This window comes from Cervus canadensis, chromosome 8, assembly GCF_019320065.1.
Source record: "Cervus canadensis isolate Bull #8, Minnesota chromosome 8, ASM1932006v1, whole genome shotgun sequence".
Classification (NCBI taxonomy): domain Eukaryota; kingdom Metazoa; phylum Chordata; class Mammalia; order Artiodactyla; family Cervidae; genus Cervus; species Cervus canadensis.
Window position 1 is genome coordinate 60,763,545 of NC_057393.1, and position 20,101 is coordinate 60,783,645.

At 43.5% G+C, this 20,101-nt stretch overlaps 1 protein-coding gene across 9 annotated transcripts in view; it reads left to right on the forward strand.

Annotated features, from left to right (window-relative positions):
* The window catches only part of KCNMA1 (potassium calcium-activated channel subfamily M alpha 1), a 748,747-nt gene that overhangs the window by 431,199 nt on the left and 297,447 nt on the right, over positions 1–20,101 (forward strand). For all 9 annotated transcript variants that reach the window (XM_043476447.1, XM_043476438.1, XM_043476446.1 and 6 more), the window contains one exon: positions 1,142–1,253. In XM_043476447.1, the coding sequence (XP_043332382.1) occupies positions 1,142–1,253 (112 nt within the window). The remainder of the gene's footprint in view (positions 1–1,141; positions 1,254–20,101) is intronic.

Genomic DNA, 20,101 nt, shown 5'->3' on the forward strand with positions numbered 1-20,101 from the left:
GTCTCGTACCTAGGGACCATTCCCCATCAGCATCTGCTCCCACAGGCAAGATGAAGCCCAGTGTTTGCAGGGAGACAAGAGACCCGAATTCTGATTTTCATTTTGTGAGAGAGTCCTTTCCTTAGGTCAGCATTTCCTCATGTGTATGTTAATTTTGTTCCAAGCAGGAGAAATAAGGATTGAAATGACTATTACACCCTTACTGGTCTACTGTTTCTCATCTCTCTATTCACGCACGAATGCATGGTTGCCTTAAACAGGAGGGAAAACCTTCCACTCTTAAAATTATGTTTATCAGTGCTCACTTAACTGAATCCTGAGAGAACTGTGAGTTGTGAGGATTGCATCAAGGGGGTAGATTGGCAGAATTGAGGGCTCAGAGGATTTATCCAAACCATGTCTATAAAGGGAGCTGTATAGAGACTGTGTGGGTGAATATTTACAGTAGAGACTTCAAGAAAGGTGAGATTACTCAAACTGCCCTAAAATGCTATTGAAAACCACAGAAAAATGTACTCCCTGATCTTTCTCCAAGGCTCACAGAGCATATAGTCACTCTCTAGAAAAGACTGTGGATCCAAATTCTAAGACAGAAATAGCAAGGGACTGGCGTAGATATAAGAAGAACATGACATCTCCCTCTAGGCCCCCATGAAAAACTGAAATGTACCCTTTGGAAGAAAGAATATAGTTTGTTGCAGAGCCCCAGTTTGAGTTCCCTGAGTCATATAGCAAATCCCCACTGGCTCTCTCTGTTCCATATGGTAGTGTGTATATACTTCCCTGTTACTCTCTCCACTCCTTGCCCCCCTCCCGCCTCCCCCATACCCGTGCCCGTGAGTCTGTTCTCTATGTCTGCATCTCCACTGTTGCCCTGTGAATAGGTTCATCAGTATCAACTTTCTAGAACTGAAGGGTGGGAAGAGGTGGGAGGTGGGGGGGAGGCTTAAGAAGGAGGGGACACATGTATACCTATGGTTGACTCATGTTGATGTTTGGCAGAGACCAACACAATATTGCGAAGCGACTTTCCTTCAATTAAAAATAAAAAAGTTTGGGGGGAGGGAAGAGAATAGTTTGCATGCCGGCATCATGCTTCTCATTTTTTCTCTCTCTCTCTCTTGTTTTTTCTTTCCCCCAGTTTATTGCAGCCAACGATAAGCTATGGTTCTGGCTTGAAGTGAACTCTGTAGTAGATTTCTTCACGGTCCCCCCTGTGTTCGTGTCTGTATACTTAAACAGAAGTTGGCTTGGTAAGTCGATCTCTCTCCCTTCTTTTTTACTGGCTCCTGAGCCATGGCTGAAATATATAAGGTGGTGCATCTGGGATGCACTGGAGGTCTGAGAATTCTCAGAAAGAAGCCTTCCTGGATTTGTGTGAACAACTCTCGGAGTTTTAGAAGCTGATGGTGAGAGTTTTCTCTCAGAAGCAAGCACTAGCCAAGAAGAATGTGAACCGTGAGTGCTTCAGAGAATGCAGTTTTATCATTGTTGAAGCCCAGGGGTCATCCTGGTCACAGCCAGAACCTCTGCATTCATGGTTCTCTTACTTTTCATTCAACAGAGAATGGGCACAAAGCTTTCCACGTAACTGGTTCAGGTGCCCCAGGAGGCCTGCCTGCCAGAGTTAGCTTCTGTCTGCTTCACAGTTTTGTGATGGGTGGACATGTGTGGTTTAATTAAAATTGTGAGCTCCTTTGTCGGGTGGGATAAGACACCTTCACCTTGTGGGAGATCCAGCTTCTTCCCTGTGTTAATGGAGGAGCTTTTGCTGGAGCTGTGTTCACACCTCGCTTCCTGAATTTGCTTGACAGGTCACTTCCTGTATCAAGTCTAGGATAATTTAGTGGGTAAAGTAACTAACTCAGAGCATGGTCAAGGGAGCCAAAGGTTTAGAGAGGCAGCTATTGGGTTCTCTTTGTCACACTGAGTAACTTCCTCAGAATGTTCTTGCTGTCACAAGTCTACAGGGGAAGAGGGGCGACTGAAATAGGACTTGGAGGACTATTTGTGGGTTCCCTCTGTCTTTATTTTCAGAGATTTTTGGTCTTAACCTATTTCTTCAAAGTAATATATATAATAGCATCAATAGTCAAAGATGTGTAAAGAAAATATTAAGTACCCCTTTTGCCCACATCCATCACTGCCCTCTCCCTGGGATGCTCAGTGTTACAGACTTCCACATCTTTCCTTTGTGCTGATTTCACCACAACAAACAGATGTGCACACATCACAGTGTTTTAGAGATGGTGGTCTTCATATGAAACCATTGTTACCAGTCACATCACACTGCAGTTGGCTCTCTTACTAAGTAATAAGTAACGGCCATCCCTTCAGCTCTGTAATGATTCATTTTATGACAGTTGTGCAAAATCCCATACATTGCTCTAGTGCATTTATTCAGCCATTACCCAAATGATGCACCTCATGATTGTTTACTTTTCTGTTATCAACAGTGGTTTGGTAAGCACTCTTATCCACATATCCATACAGTTCTATCTTTAGAGATAATTCCAGGTTCCTGGAAGAGGACTTGCTGGATCAAAGAGTATGTGTATTTTAGTTTGTAGAGGTATTAATGAATAACTTTTCAAAAATGTTGTGTCAAAATATGTTTCTGCTAGCACTTTTGATGTCCTTGCTAGTCCTGTAAATTTATTCTATACCTAGTACCAAGTACTTTTAAAACAAGAATCTTTTATATACGATGTATGCAGTAATACATACATGTATGTATGTATCTGTGTGTATATATCATGTGGATTCTGTTTTCTGCTAGTTTTCTCATTTGAGTTGTGTTTACTTGCTCAAGGGGAATGTTTTCGTCCTCGATCTGAGATGTGCTCTCTTAGATGGGATTTTCTGGCCAGCATGGTGAGACCATTAGAGCCACACACCCAAGTGAGAAGCATCCTGAGGATCCTTTAATGGCTCTGATGCCCAAGATCCTGGCCACTTCAGCTGAGCTCTTAACCTGCCTTGTGATGTGGGGAGCTCACTTTTCTTCCCTCTCCCTAGTGTTTTTCATCTGTAAAATAGAGGTTGGGCTAGATGATCTCTAAGATTCTTTTATTTCAGAAAATTTCTAAACCTCTTGCATCGTTCATGGGAACTTTGAGAAAATTTGGGATCTTGGTTGTTGTAGAGGACTAGGAAGTTAGTGAAATTAATCACCAGCATACCTTGGTCAAAGTTATGTATGGACTGCTAACCAGAGACCTTTCTAAACCATCCCATTGTGATTCGTACACACACACACACACACACAAGCAGACAAAGAACAAAGGAAGGGATAGAAGGAAGAGAGTGGGACGGAGAGAGGGAAAGAGAGAGAAGGTTGGAAGAGAAAAGAGAAGAAGGGAGGAGGAAGGAAAGGAATCTGCCTTCTCTTCTTGGTTGGGCTCTAATTCCTCTGTGCACTCGAACAAACACTACTTTCCCGGACCCTCAGTTTTCCCATTGGAAAAATGGGAGATTTGGACTTAAACTACCTTCCAGTCCGTGCACTTCCCAAATCTGAATTTGATGTCAGGGTTCCTTGTGGTCCTGGAAGATGGAAGGGACCCCTTCCTGACTGTGGTGGAGACATCCCACCTCTGCAGCCAGCAGGGCTCACCCCTGGTGTGGAGCCAGGTCTCCTTTTTTTTGCGTGAGTGAAAGTCTCCCTGAATAGTCACTATCAGGAGGACTTAGATGTTGTAAAAACCCATTCCTTTTTGTGGATGATGTCATTCTGACTTTTGGAGGTGTTCTGATCTAGTAAAAATCTATCTTTGCAAACAGGAAAATGGAAGAAAGAGGAAAGGGGGTTGGGGGAGGGATAAATTAGAAATTTGTGATTAGCAGATACAAACTATTATATATACAACAGATAAATAACAAGGGCCTACCATACAGCACAGAGCTTATCAGGCGACTCAGTGGTAAAGAATCTACCTGTAATACAGGAGACGTGCATTCGATCCCTGCATCGGGAAGATCCTCTGGAGAAGGAAATGGCTACCCACTCCAGTATTCTTGGGAAGTCCCATGAACAGAGGCACCTGGCAGGCCGCAGTCCATGGGGTCACAAGGAGTTGGACATGACTTAGGGATTGAGCACACATGTACTACAAAGCACAGGGAACTATATTCAGTATCTGATAATAAACTATAATGGAAAATAATATGAAAAATTTTATATATATATATATATATATGGCTTCCCAGATGGCACTAGTGGTAAAGAACCTGCCTGCCAATGCAATAAATATAAGAGATGCAGGTTCGATCCCTGGGTTGAAAGATCCCCTGTAGGAGGCCATGGCAACCCACTTTAGTATTCTTGCCTGGAGAATCCCATGGCCAGAGGAGCCTGGCAGGCTACAGTCCATGGGGTTGCAAAGAATCTGACAAAATGAAGTGACTTAGCATACGTGTACAGATAAATCACTTTGCTGTACACCAGAAATGAATATAACATTGTAAATCAACTATACTTCAATTAAACAAAAAAAGGGGGGCAGAGACAGAAAAGAGAAGAGTAGTGAGAGATGCTTTCTTCAGTTGTATTTGCTTTTCAAAAAAATATGCTCTAAAATATGCTTTAATTTGCTCACGAATTGAACATTGTTTATAAAGCAGCTATTATGTGCCAGGTACATTTTTCATATGATTAGGAAACAACAGTGAATAAAGTAGGCAGCATCCCACCCTCTGACATTGCAGTGGGGGAAGAACAGAACAAAAAAAGCCTAATAAATAAGTAAATTATATAGTATGTTAGGAAGCATAAGTGCTCGGTCGCTTCAGTTGTGTCCAACTCTGTGACGCCATAGACTGCAGCCCTTCAGGCTCCTCGTCTGTGGGATTCAAGTGCTATTAAAATTGGAAGCAAAGACCAACAACCTTTAAGGCTATGAGATACTAATAACTACTAATAACCTTTCTCCTCTTTTAGGAGAAAACACATTTAATGAAATACTTTTGGTTCTTTGGTGACTAAGCCTCTTGGGTGAAATCCAAAACTGGTCTGCCTGTTATGGAAGAGAATTCAGTATAGTAATATTTCAAGGAGGTCCCCATTGTGATTTAATACATAGGTTATTGCACCATGAAACAGTTATTGTTCCGATGAGCTGCCAGAGATAAAATGAACATTCCCATGAGGTGTGGCTTATAAAGTAAAAGGAATAATTCCATTAAATAGGGCATTTCAGAAAGCTCTGCCCTCCTCTTAGTAAATGAAAAGTACTGCCTTTGCTGGCAGAGGTTTAGGACAAAATGCAGGAAAATTGAAGTCTGTCCCAAATCTGCACACGCTTCTTGAGCCCATGCTAAGTTGTGTCAGACATTTCAGTCTTGTCTGACTATACGACCCCATGGACTACAGCCTGCCAGGCTCCTCTGTCCATAAGATTCTCTAGGCAAGAATACTGGAGTGGGTTGCCATGCCCTCTGCCAAGGAATCTTCCCCACCCAGGGATTGAACCTGCATCTCTTATGCCTCCTGCATTGGCAGGAGGGTTCTTTAACACCTGGGAAGCCTGGTCAAGAGCAGAGGACTGTGCTGCAGCTGGCACCATCGGGGATAAAAAGTAAAATGACCATCACGTCCCCTGCCTTTACATTTTCTGGAGCATAACTTGCATCACATTTGACTTCCTACTCTTAACACATAGTTGCATATTATACAGTACAGTCTTTATTTTTTTGCATGCATCGTCTTAGTCCATTGGACAGTCTGTTAATAAAAACAGCTAGTATTTATTCCGGTTGTGCTATGCACTGGACCCTTAATAAACCCTCGCATACATGAACTTGGTCCTCAGAGCAAACCTGTAAAGGAGGAATTATCTTCCCATTTTACAGATAAGGAGATGGGGGCTCAGAGGAGCTCTGTCTCTTGTCCAGGATTCTGTAGCTTGGGAGTAGGGGAAGGCCTTCCTTACCCGAGATCTAGTCTGACTTCAGGCCCATTTTCTTATGCTGCTCTCCTGCCCCTGTTCTGACCTTTTTGAGGGGTTTGGGGTTTTGAGGACTGGCTTGGGAATAACTGAGCCACTGTTACTGCTTTATGTTGGCATCTCTAACTCATCCTGTGGCTTCAGGCAGGCAGGGAGGGGAAGAGGTCTTACTTAAAAACACATAGCTCATGTCTCCTCTTCTCACTCTTCCTTATCCAGCACCAGTTTCTAGAACTAGAGCTAGCGTGGAGGCTCCCGAGTCCCAGATTATCCTAGCAACTTGGGGGCTGGACCTGCTCCACCTGAAGAGAGAGAGAGAGAGACTGGGGGCAGATCCTTGATCAGTAGAGCTGATTGGCTTAGAGTCCCGTTCTGGGCTCCACCACCTCAGCTCACATTGTGCTCAGCCACTTGTTCATGCGCTGCTTTGAGCACGGTCATTTTCCCTGTCATGAACTCAGTCTTCTCACCTCTCCAGTGGGGATAATGATAACACTCACCTGAGATGGGGGTAGTGGGGATCCAGTGATGTGTAACGAGTGACCAGGCGCATAGGACCAGCTTTGGGAACAGAAGCCATGGTTATCCACAGCCTTTCTTTCTAACCTCTCTATCATATTTTAAAGCCCCAGAGAAGAAAACAAACCAGAATGGAACCAAAAATAAGGCAGTGGGATGTGAGGACATCCACGTCTGCAGGCAGCAAGTCAATGCTTATTTTAATTTCTGTTCCCACACACCAGCTTATTCACAAAATCCTTATCCTGCCTCACTAAAATAAATGTACCTTGAAATGAGAGATGGATCTTATTTTGAGACTCAAAAAACATGCTCTGAGGAGAACTCTTTTGTCTGTTTGTCTCATTCTTGTGGGAACTATGTCCCTACGGTGGGTCAGTGGGCTGTGCCTCCTTTGTTTATGGATATGTTTTTGTTGAGAAGCATCTTACAGGATTAAAGGCAGACAGTAGAGGAAAAAATGATACACACACATCAGCCAGTCATCTAACTGACTGTTACTGAGCACCTACTGTGTGCTCAGTCCTGGGGTAAGAGGGACACATGCTTGGCCACCTTCTTTCCTAGTTTTACTGTGATTTCCAACCTTGCCCACCTCCTGTCTGACTGATGAGATCAGGGTATGATGAGGAGCCCCAGTCACTGTCGTCAAAAACTAAACCTGCTTCTCTAGTCTGTGTCAGACCTGGCCTTAGGCCTTTTAGTAAACTCTGCTAGAAAATAGAAAACTTTGCTTAAAAATAGAAAAATGAGTTAGTGTCCAGTCATGGAACAATTAAAATGATTGAGTATCTGGTTATAAATGTTTGCCTGGGCAGTGACTCTTTGTGTCAAAGGTGGTAAAACAGGACTGTGAAAAAAAAAAAAAAAAGTACAGGTCCTTAAAAATAACAACAACAACAGGGCAAAACACAGTTCCTGTTTGAGACCAAGGCTTCAATTTAGTTTTGGAACCAAAATAAACACACATGCAGCAACAGCAGGTAGCACTACCCGCTGTATAATTATGTCCGAAATTGCGAGGTCCAGGCTGTCAGGGCAGTGGGAGTTCAGAGGAGAAAGCTCACATGGGCAGAGGAAAGAGAGGAGGCTTATGCAATGGGCTGGGGCTCAGCTGAGGCTTGTGATGCTAGGTGAGGCGGGCAGAGTGGGAAGAAGTGAGCATTCTGCAGGGAGAGGCGCTCACCGCGACTGGAGGATGGCAGGTGCCCACGGATGGTAATACCACCCGAGATAAGAAAGTAGTTTTACAGTTTGCCAGGCACCGGCCTCACAACCCCTGCCAGACGGATGCATTAGCATCCTATTGCTGCAGTAACAAGTTGCCACAGATGTACAACACACATCTATTATCTTATGGTTGTGTAGGTTAGAAGTCCAAAACAGTATCTTCAGGGCTGTGCTCCTTTCTGGAAGCTCCAAGGAAGATTCTATCTCCTTGCTTTTTTCAGCTTCCAGAACCAACCCCTTTCCTTGTGGTCACTTCCTCCATCTTCAGAGCCAGCTACAGAGGGCTGAGTTCTCACAATGCATCTCTCTGATCTTCCTTTCTATTGTTACCTCCCTCTCTGCCTCTCTGCTTCCTCCCTCTTCTACTTTTAAAGACCTTTATGATTACATTGGGAGGTAATCCAGGATGCCCTTCCCATCTCAAGGTCAGCTGATTGGCAACCTTAATTCCCCTGCTACCCTGGTTGCCTTTTGTCATGTAAATTACCAGATTAACAGGTTCTGGGGATTAACATGAATATTTTTGAGGGGCCATTACTCTGCCTTCCCTGATAGCTCAGTTGGTAAAGAATCTACCTGCAGTGTAGGAGACCCTGGTTTGATTCCTGGATCAGGAAGATCCCTGGAGAAAGGATAGGCTACCCACCCCAGTATTCTCAGGATTCCCTTATGGCTCAGCTGGTAAAGAATCTGCCTGTAATGTGGTAGAGTTTGATCCCTGGGTTGGGAAGATCCCCTGGAGAAGGGAGATGGGAAAGGCTACCCACTCTAGTATCCTCACCTGGAGAATTCCATGGACTGTATAGTCTATGAGGTTGCAAAGAGTTGGACATGACTGAGCGACTTAGCTTTTTCATTCTGCCTACTGAAGGGGGTATTATTATTTTTATTCCCATTTTGCCAAACAGGAACCTGAGGCTCAGAGGGAGTGAATGACTTGCCCAAAGTCATAGACAGCCAGAAAAATTTAGAGCTGGGACCAATGCCCTGTTCAGACCGGCCAGTGGCTCTCCATAGTCCATTGGAGTCCATAAACTCTTGTAGGCATTTAGGGCCCTATGGGCCCTTGACTCTGCATTTTTCCAACCTGTCATGGGAGGAGACTCTTGGGGAGATTTTGTTTGGAGCTTGAGACTTTCCCCTCACTGCATTTCTATGTAACATTGGGCCTTTCTTTCTTTTCTTGGGAACAGATGAATTACTAGATAGATGTACTTGTTATCATTGTATTAAGCAAATTAGAGAGGTCTGGGTTCCCTTTCCTTTGAGGCTGTACTAGAACCTATTTAATTTGCAGATCCTTTGGTTAAAAGCCCTCTTTCCTTAGATCTCATGCTTTCTTGCTTTTTGGGGAGTTCAGTTAAGGGTGGAGAGAAACGGAATAGCAGAGTGCCAGATGAGTGAACGAGGTACAGTGGCCTGTCACCATTCTCCCAAGGAAAGCCATGTGTCGGGCCAGACACTCTCCCTTTAGTGGTCAGTCTTCCAGCAGCTTTAATGAAGTGCCAGGAGTCTCTGTCTTGTCCATCCACTTTATAATGTGGTCCCAAGGCCCCTCCCTTGCTTGAAGAACTCCACAAAAGGCAAGGTGAGGTTCATATAAGGACCTTCATTGACTAACCTCTGCACTGGGGGAGAGTAATCAAGAATAAAAGCCTTACCCTCTTGCACTGTTGGTAGGAATGTAAACTGGCACAACCACCATGGTGAACAGTATGGAGGTTCCTTAAAAAACTAAAAACTAACATCAGTTCAGTCACTCAGTCATGTCCGACCCCATGGACTGCAGCATGCCAGGCTTTCCTCTCCATCACCAACTCCTGGCGCTTACTCAAACTCATGTCCATCAAGTTGGTGATGCCATCCAACCATCTCATCCTCTGTTGTCCCCTTTTCCTCCTGCCCTCAATCTTTCCCAGCATCACAGTCTTTTCAAATGAGTCAGTTCTTCACACCAGGTGGCCAAAGTACTGGAGTTTCAGCTTCAGCATCAGTCCTTCCAATGAATATTCAGGACTGATTTCCTTTAGGATTGACTGGTTGGATCTCCTTTCAGTCCAAGGGACTCTCAAGAGTCTTCTCCAACACCATAGTTCAAAAGCATCAATTCTTTGGTGTTCCGTAAAACTACCATATAACCCAGCAATCCCACTGCTGGGCGTATACCCTGAAAAAATGATACTTCAAAGAGACACATGTACCCCTGTGTTCATTGTAGCACTGTTTCCAATAACCAGAACATGGAAGCAACCTAGATGTCCATCACTAGATGAATGGATAAAGAAGTTGTGGTAAATATTGTGGTAAATATATGCAATGGAATACTACTCAGCCATAAAAGGGGCAAAATTTGGGTCATTTGTAGTAATGTGGATGAATCTAGAAACTGTCACGCAAAAATAATTCAGAAAGAGAAAAACAAATAAATATTGACACATATATATGTATGGAATCTAAAGAAATGGTACTGATGAACCTATTTGCAGGGCAGGAATAGAGAAGCAGGTGTAGAGAATGGACTTGTGGACACAGCAGGGAAAGGCGAGGGTGGTACATACTTAGAGAATGGCATTGACATAATCACACCGCCACGTGTAAAACATAGCTAGTGGGAGGCTGCTGCGTAGCGCAGGCAGCCCAGCCTGGCGCTCTGTGACGACCTGGAGGCCTAGAGGGGTCGGATGGGAGGGGGCGTGTGTATACTTATGGCTGATTCATTGTTGTACAGCTGAAACTAACACAACGTTATAAATCAATTATATTCCAGTTAAAAAGTATACTCCCTAAAAAATTAAGTCCAAGAACTAAAAAAGATATTTAAAGAAAAAAAGAATGAAAGCCTTTGGCTGGTTTCATTTTCTAGACTTTGGTAATTTTTAACGCATTGAGATTTAAAAAACAAAAGCAGAGTGTGATTTTAGGCAGAGAATGGAGGCAGTGCTAGGCACACAGTCCTACCTCCCTGCCTCCCTTCTCCTTAGACTTCCCTCCCCGGCCCCACCAGGCTGCGTCTGTCTTGCTCATCTTTCCTAACTCCTGCCTCAGGAGTGAGTTTTTCCCTTCCTGTCTGAATGTCATCTCTCTCTCTGCATGAGTGCACAGCTCTAACCCCACCTCCTGGGTGAAGCTTTCCCATTCTCCCAGTTGGAATGAATTCTTCCCTGACCTTTACTTCCTTCATGCTTGTGATTTGTGTTGTAAGAGCTATATAATCAGTCTGTTTTCTACTCTCAGTTAGAAGTCAAGTTCTATGGATAGTATGGCAGAGATCTTGACCATCTTGTTGTTGTTTTTTTTTTTCCCACATTCCCAGCATCTGGAGCAGTGCCTGACACACAGTTTGTGCTTGTTGAATGAATGAGTGAATGGGTGTCTCTTCTTACACTAATGATGATAATGAATTTAATTGCTTATTAAGAGCAGACACTGGACTCAACATTTCAGATGCATTATCTCAGTTATTTAATAGCATTCACAGCAACCCAAAGTCTAGTTTTACAATTTAAAAAACTACGGTTTGCTGATTAGTTAACTTCTTCAGGTAGTAAATAGTGGATTGAGGACTCAGCCCAGGTCAGTCTGATTCTAAAACCTATGCTTTAAAAAAAAAAATGACTGAGTGAGTGGCTTGCCAGACTAGCAGACAGCGTGAGCATTGCCTGAAAACTTGTTCAAAGCACAGATTCTTAGAATCCAACTCAGACCCAATGAATCAAAAACTGCAGCAGTGTGTGTTTTATAAGCCCTCCTGGTCTTCCTGACGTCCAGCCAGTTTTGAGAACCATTGTCCTAGGCTGTGCTGGGAAGGTTCTCTTGTTTGGTGTCCATTAGAATCCCTGAAAAGCTTTTAAAACTCTCAATGCTCAGGCCAGACCTCCAACAAATTAAATTGGAGGGTCTAGGTTAAGGGGCAGGCAGTGGCCCAGGCTCAGCATTTTTTTTTAAACACTCCCCAGTTGCATCTAAAGCACAATAAAGAAACACAGATTCTTAGAACCCAGCCCAGACCCAGTGAATCAAAAACTCTGAGAGACTGAGAGAGATGAGAGACCCACTTGCATGTACAAATACATATATATGTATATGTGTATATATAAAAGATATATTATATATATCTTCTATGACTGTTGAATGGATTCCTCCCTAGAAGAGTGCTTCCTAAGACTCAGTGTGCAGATGAAGCACCAGGAGATCTTATTCCAGTGCAGTTTCTAACTCAGGAGGTGTAGGATGAGATCAGAGACTCTGCTTTCTGCAAGCTACAGGGGATGCAGATACCTGGCTTGGGGATCATGGGGACCAGTCTTAAGCAGCATGGTTTTCCAGTCTAGACCATGCTGTCCAATAGGGTAACCACTGGCCACATCTGACTATCTATATGTAGACCAATCAAAATTAAAAAGTAAAAACTCAATTTTTCAGTCATACTATCCACATTTCAAATACTTAAGAGTTTCACCCGGCTAGTGGCTAAGATATTAGCAGAGATATAAAAAGTTTCCATCATCATAGAAATTCTTTTGGACCCCACTGTTCTAGGATGTGAGTCTTGTGACGGAAAGTACCATGAACTTTTTCATTTTTTGTACAGCTGGGACACTCTTGCATGCAGTGGAAGCTTAGCAAATGTTTATTGAAGTTATTTTTAGTGGAAGGATTCTAATGGTACAAAGTCTGTGTCAAAAAGAAGTAAATAGCTTTCTTAGATGGATGCTAGGGAATTCATTAATATGACGAATGAAATGAAACTCCTCACTGCCCCACCCAAATTGAATTAAATGCACTTAAGGCTTGCGTAGGCAAAAAGATGTAATAGAGGCCCTGGCTCCAGCCCCAACTTTATCCCCAGAACTCTGAACTCTCTTTTGGGCTCTGAAAAGAAAGGACTCTGGTTCCCCCTACAGGACTGTCCTGGAGTTTGCTGGATTAGAGTGAGGTTAAGTCTGATAGAAAAGGGAAGGGGGACAAATGAGCTCATGGTCAAGCGGGCAGTGTATGGTGAGCAGAGGGAAGGGCAGGCCGACTTTGCCCGGCTGTAAGGTACCTGGCATCTGATCATTTGACTCAACCACCGTGGCCAAGGGCTTCCAGGTCACAGTGCCCAAGGTCTGGAAAAAGGGGCCTTGGAGTGTCCCTAGAGGTCACCTACTCCATAACTGAGGTTGCTGAACTTTTAACTCCTACATCTCGAGTCTCTAAAGCTCAGAGCCTTCAAAGTAAACTCTTCCCTGTAGTCAGTGGTTTTATTTAAAATAATAATAAGAAAATTAAAAGTTGGGGTTTTTTTTTTTTAGCTGCTCTTTTTGGGGTCAGGTGTGTTTTGGGAGTGGAGAGAGGTTGAAAGAGAAGGGGGGAGAGAGAGCACATGTTTTAAAAGAGAAAGTTCTTCTGTAACCAGAGTAGAGATGGATGTGTTCATATTATACATTCATATTATACGTGTTATCTGTGTATGTACATGTATGTATGTGCATGTACATGTAGATCATTATCTCAGGTAGCGTTCCAAACAATGCTGTGAAATAGGTGTCACGTTATAAAGGGGGAAACCAAGGCATACAGAGATTCAGTAACTTGCCAAAAGTCGCAGAGTGGGTAACTGACTGTGACTTTGGACCTGGACAATCTACCTTCAAGGTCCATGTTTCTTAATAATGTACTATGCTCAAGATATAAGTGTATGTGGCCATGATAGTTACACCTTAAAAATTAGTCTAACAGTCTTGTCCAGTAAGGTTAAAGACTAAATGCAGCTTCCTCCTTGCTCCAGTCCCCTGACAAAAGGCAGAAAGACTCCCTATCAGTATTGCATTGGTCCTCCCAGGTGGGAAAGGAAATTGAGACGCAAAGTAACTCATGCCATTCTTTGGAAAAATTGAGTTAATGATAATTTCTGTAATTTACCAGCTTCCAAAGTACTTTTTTTAACTTTTTTTTTTTTTACTTCCAAAGTACTCAGCCCCCTCTTCTGAGCTTCTTGCTTTATTCCATATGAGTACCCTAATAAGTAAAAATAACCCATGTTATTGCTGTTGCTGCTATGGTGGTGGTGCTCAATCATGTCTGACTCTTTGTGACCCCATGGACTGTAGCCATCCAGGCTCCTCTGTCCATGGGATTTTCCAGGCAAGAATACTGGAATGGGTTGCCATGTCCTACTCCAGGGGATCTTCCCGACCCAGGCATTGAGCCCAAGTCTCCTGTGTCTCCTGCACTGGCAGGCAGATTCTTCACCACTGCGCTAGCTGCTGTTAGTCCATCTTGAATGGACCATCATGTTAGAGATTATGGGCTCTACTCTTTGCCTGAGCTTTTATTTTGTGGGTGGGGGAAGCCTTAGTGGCTCCATGCATCTCGGCAATAGCATTGAGACTGAATTGCTGTTGTGGGACAAGAGAAATGGACTTACTAAGTTCTGTCCCGGTGGCTGGGCTCTGAAGAAGGCAGTCCCCGCAAATGATAAAAGTTCAGATTTTTTTTTTTTTTAGGAAGCTGATTGCTGCCCCGGTAGCTGCTATAGCTGTAGAGAGATATTCCCCTGTAGGAGATTTCCAATTGTGCTTCCTTGATACTGCTTTGTCAGGGACATGCTTTAAATAAGAGGCCCTCTGTAGGCAGCAGAGATTCTAAATCCTCTCTGACTGGTACAGCTCTGTGATGTGCCAAATTGGAAATAACATTCTAAAACGAATGTCTTCCAGGAACAAATTCAGCAGTAGGTTTCCATCGATGCCAAACACTCTCCAGATGGCTGTACTTCATCTGGGGTATTATTGGAACAGTCTCCCCAAGCAACCTAAATCTCTAGGACTGGACGGATATTTACTTTCCCGTCATCTTAAAAAAAAAAAAATAGATGCCTCGATTCTTCTTGATGAGATCAGGACCCCTGATGGACTGACCTGGCTAGCTGATCCAGTAGGGAGAAAAGAAACATTGGGAAGCAGCATTGAGACACTTGTGCACTTATTCACCTGATACCTACTGAGTGCAACTCACTGATTCCTATGAGTGGTCCACAGATGGGGAGAACATAGCTCTGCCTTAAAAATGTTGATAATTTAACTGGTTGGGTACTTTATAAGGAAGAATGAACGATAAATGTATGAGAGTTCGGAGGAGGAACAGAGGGTAGAAAGTTGGCCATCCCAGCCCAAAGTAGATCCCAGATATCTAAAAAGTAAGCATATTCCTCTAGAGTGGTATTGGTCAGCACATCACTTGGGAATTCTTTAGAAGTGAAAGTTCTAGGGCCCATACCCAAACCTATAGATTCTTTAGGGGTGCGGCTGAGGAACTTGGTTTAATGAACTATCCAGGTGATTTTAAGACATGTTGAACTGTATATTAGATATACTAATATATTAGTGTACATGAGTGTATATTATAGTAAGCTTGGCACAGATGGGCTCAATAAAGGACAGAAATGGTATGGACCTAATAGAAGCAGAAGATATTAAAAAGAGGTGGCAAGAATACACAGAAAAACTGTACAAAAAAAGATCTTCATGACCCAGATAATCACAATGGTGTGATCACTCAACTAGAGCCAGGCATCCTGGAATGTGAAGTCAAGTGGGCCTTAGGAAGCATCGCTACAAACAAAGCTAGTGGAGGTGATGGAATTCCACTTGAGCTGTTTTACATCCTAAAAGATGATGCTTTGAAAGTGCTGCACTCAATATGTCAGCAAATTTGGAAAACTCAGCAGTGGCCACAGGACTGGAAAAGGTCAGTTTTCATTCCGATCCCAAAGAAAAGCAATGCCAAAGAATGCTCAAACTACCACACAATTGCGCTAAATGGCAGCTCACTCCAGTATTCTTGCCTGGAGAATCCATGGATGGAGGAGCCTGGTGGGCTACAGTCCACGGGGTCACAAAGAGTCGGACACGACTGAGCAACTTAACTAACTTTCACATGCTAGTAAAGTACTGCTCAAAATTCTCCAAGCCAGGCTTTGGTAATACATGAACCGTGAACTTCCAGATGTTCAAGCTGGATTAAGAAAAGGCAGAGGAACCAGAGATCAAATTGCCAACATCCGTTGGATCATCGAAAAATCAAGTGAGTTCCAGAAAAACGTGTATTTCTTCTTTATTGACTATGCCAAAGTCTTTGACTGTGTGGATCACAATAAACTGTGGGAAATTCTGGAAGAGATGGGAATACCAGACCACCTGATCTGCCTCTTGAGAAACCTGTATGCAGGTCAGGAAGCAACAGTTAGAACTGGACATGGAACAACAGACTGGTTCCAAATAGGAAAAGGAGTGTGTCAAGGCTGTATATTGTCACCCTGCTTATTTAACTTATATGCAGAGTACATCATGAGAAATGCTGGGCTGGAAGAAACACAAGCTGGAATCAAGATTGCCAGGAGAAATATCAATAACCTCAGATATGCAGATGACACCACCCTTATGGCAGAAAGCAAAGAAGAACTAAAGAGCCTCTTGATGAAAGTGAAAGAGGAGAGTGAAAAAGTTGGCTTAAAGCTCAACATTCAGAAAACTAAGATCATGGCATCTGATCCCATCACTTCATGGCACATAGATGGGGAAACAGTGGAAACAGTGGCTGACTTTATTTTTTTGGGCTCCAAAATCACTGCAGATGGTGATTGCAGCCATAAAATTAAAAGAGGCTTACTCCTTGGAAGGAAAGTTATGACCAATTTAGACACTATAATAAACAGCAGAGGCATTACTTTGTCAACAAAGGTCCATCTAGTCAAGGCTATGGTTTTTCCAGTGGTCATGTATGAATGTGACAGTTGGACTATAAAGAAAGCTGAGCACCGAAGAATTGATGCTTTTGAACTGTGGTGTTGGAGAAGACTCTTTAGAGTCCCTTGGACTGCAAGGAGATCCAACCAGTCCATCCTAAAGGAGATCAGTCCTGGGTGTTCATTGGAAGAACTGATATGAAAGCTGAAACTCCATACTTGGGCCACCTGATGTGAAGAGCTGACTCATTGGAAAAGCCCCTGATGCTGGGAAAGATTGAGGGCAGAAGGAGAAGGGGACGACAGAGGATGAGATGGTTAGATGACATCACTGACTCAATGGACATGAGTTTGGGTAAACTCCGGGAGTTGGTAATAGGCAGGGAGGCCTGGCGTCATGGGATTGCAAAGAGTCAGACACAACTGAGTGACTGAACTGAACTGAACTGGCAATATACATGAGAATTGCCTGGGAGCTTTGAGACTCCCCCGCTATCGCCAAGCCAGGCTGTACTTCAGACCAAGTGCATTAGAATGACTGGGGTAGAACTCAGCCGTTGTCATGCTTTAGAGTTCCCTGGCTAATTCCAGTGTTCAGCCAGGTTTGAGAAGCCCTCCACAGGAGTGGTAATCAGAGACATACCTGGATACCTGAAAAACTTAGAAAACAAGAACAAGTACATGTGATCCCCTTCCCAGGTCTATTGAGGCAGAGTCTTTGGTCATGATAAAGGATAGTTGCTCTGGAACACTGACATGACATATTCTGGATATTAGTAGATCAATGGTTCTCAAACTTTGGCGTGCATCAGGATCACCTGGAGGGAAGGTTAAAACACAGATTGCTGGGCCCCATTCCCAGAGTTTCTGATTCAGTGTATCTGGGATGGGACCTGAGAGTGTGCCTTGCTCACAAGTTCCAGAGGAATAGCTAGCTGATCCTATTAGTCTGGGGTCACACCCTGGGGGGCTTCCCTAGTGGTTCAGTAGTCAAGAATCCACCTGCAATTCAAGAGATGCAGGGTCCATTCCTGGGTCAGGAAGATCCCCTAGAGGAGGGCATGGCAACCCGCTCCGGCTTTCAGAATCCCATGGACAGAGGAGCCTAACAGACTACAGTCCATAGGGTCACAAAGAGTCGGACACAACTGAGCACGCACACACGCACGCACACCCTGAGAGCCACTAGTATGAGATTGAACTTGACTTCTGGTATCGGCTGTTCTGCCAGTTTCCAGGATTCTCGTGTTCTAGCAAACCTTACTATTTCTATGTACCAAAATATCAGTTTCTTTATTGTTGTAATCCCTTATTTTACTATGTTTTTTGAAGTAAAATCAGAATCATTTATATCATGAGATACACCCAGCGTATTATAGTCCACATTATAATTTCAACTTGAACAGAAGGGCCCTCTCTAGAAAGACCTGTGATCTTTCATGTCTAACTCTGTGCTAAGATATTTCAAGCCCTGGGTTACTAGTGAGATAAGGACCTTCGTTTGTGTTTATTAGTCACTCATATTCCCCCCAGAGCCAGTTTGGCTCTCTTCCTTCAACTGCCTTGAATTGGCCTAGAGTTGGCTCATTAAGGAAAATAGAAAGAGGATGTATTGGAGATTTGGAAAGAAGAGGTGGGGAGAGAGATCCAGGCTCATTCCTCATCCTTTCCCTCAAGCCTGCCCATCTCCCTCCTCTGGGGTGCAGTAGCTCAGCTCCCTTCTTCAGGGAAGGATTCTTTAGGGCCTGAGCCTTTCTACCCTCTAGGATTATTTATTTTAACATATATTCTTTCCCAGTCATCCTACCTGGAGACACTAAGATGCCCAGGCCTAGACTTTTGGCAAAAGTTAAGGGCAGATGATGGGTGATGAACAGAGCTCCATTTTTAATGAAACACATTGTATTACTAGAAATAAATACCAAATACCAGCATGACACCGCTTTGCTCCCATATGACAACTAAATTCAACTTCTGTCTTCCCAGATGAAAATTTAGCAAGCTGCCCCACAAAGGGTACTATTCACTTCATTATTTCCTGGGTGGATTGAAAAACAGCCTCCTGGACAGATTAGGGGCACAGCAAACTCTTCCTTTTTGTAAAAATTTGCTCTTACAGCCTTTGACCCTTATGTTCTTATCCATCCTCCGTTTCCACTCCTGTTATCTGCCTCTCTATGAATTTCTCCCCTCTTTTCTCCAACCAGAACTACCCCCACACCAATCACAGATATATCTCATCTCCATGGCTTAGCTAGTTTCCCTGTCTAGCTGTCCTTTCTAAACATTTACCTGAACTCAACCAATTATGATCTGGCCTCTTCTAAAACCATTAACATCTGAATCTCGAATGGGCGATCTTCTGATATTGGCTGTGTTTTTATAAGGAATATTACAAGTCCTCGCTCATCAAACTAGATCAGGAATGGACAAATCTGGCTTGCTGCCTGTTGTTGTAAATAAAGTTTTATTAAAACACAGCCACACCCATTCATTCACATATTGTCTTTGGTAATGAAAGACAAATGGCTCACAAAGTCTAAATAATTTACTATCTGGATTTTTACAGAAAGTTTGTGATCTGACTCCTGCTCTAGACTAGCAGCTGCATTTTATATTCTTGTACATTCCTCTAAAGTTCTCCTGCAGTTTTGCACACAATAAACTACCAATCAGTTTTGATAAAGTAGGCATGAACTTTCCTCTGATATCAGTTAGTAATGTTCTAGTAATGATGTGAAATTTTACTTTTGCTGTTGTTATTTTCTTTAGAGGTACCATGTATTATGTAATCGGTAATGGCCCAAGCTCTTTCTGCACCTGTCTCATTTCATCCTCTTAACAGCCCTATGAGGAAGAAGAACCTGGAACTGAGGGAAGTGAACTATCCTTAGCAGTATTACTTCTGCAAGTGATACAGTAAGGACTTGAACTCAGGTCTTTGTGATCTCCGAGCCTGAGCTCTTCATTACTACTAGGTAATCACTGTTCTGGCTTCCCAGGTGGCGCAGTGGTAAAGAATCTGACAACGCAGGAAATGCAAGAGACTCGGAGTTCGATCCCTGCACAGGGAAGATAACCTAGAGTAGGAAATGGCAACCACTTCAGTATTCTTGCCTGGAAAATTCCAGAGGAACCTGGTGGGCTACAGTGTGTAGTTGCAAAGAGTTGGACATGACTGAGTGCACGCATGCATGCACACACACACACACATACCCACACTCAATCTCTGTTCATGCACACACACACACACACACACACACATACCCACACTCAATCTCTGTTCAGGTGCACACACACACACATACCCACACTCAATCTCTGTTCATGTGCACACACACACACACACACTCAATCTCTGTTCATGCATGCGCGCACACATACACACACATACCCACACTCAATCTCTGTTCATGCGCACACACACACACACACTCAATCTCTGTTCATGCATGCGTGCACACACACACACACATACCCACACTCAATCTCTGTTCATGCGCACACACACACACACACTCAATCTCTGTTCATGCATGCGCGCGCACACACACACACATACCCACACTCAATCTCTGTTCATGTGCACACACACACATACCCACACTCAATCTCTGTTGATACACACACACACACATACCCACACTCAATCTCTGTTCATGCACACACACACACACAC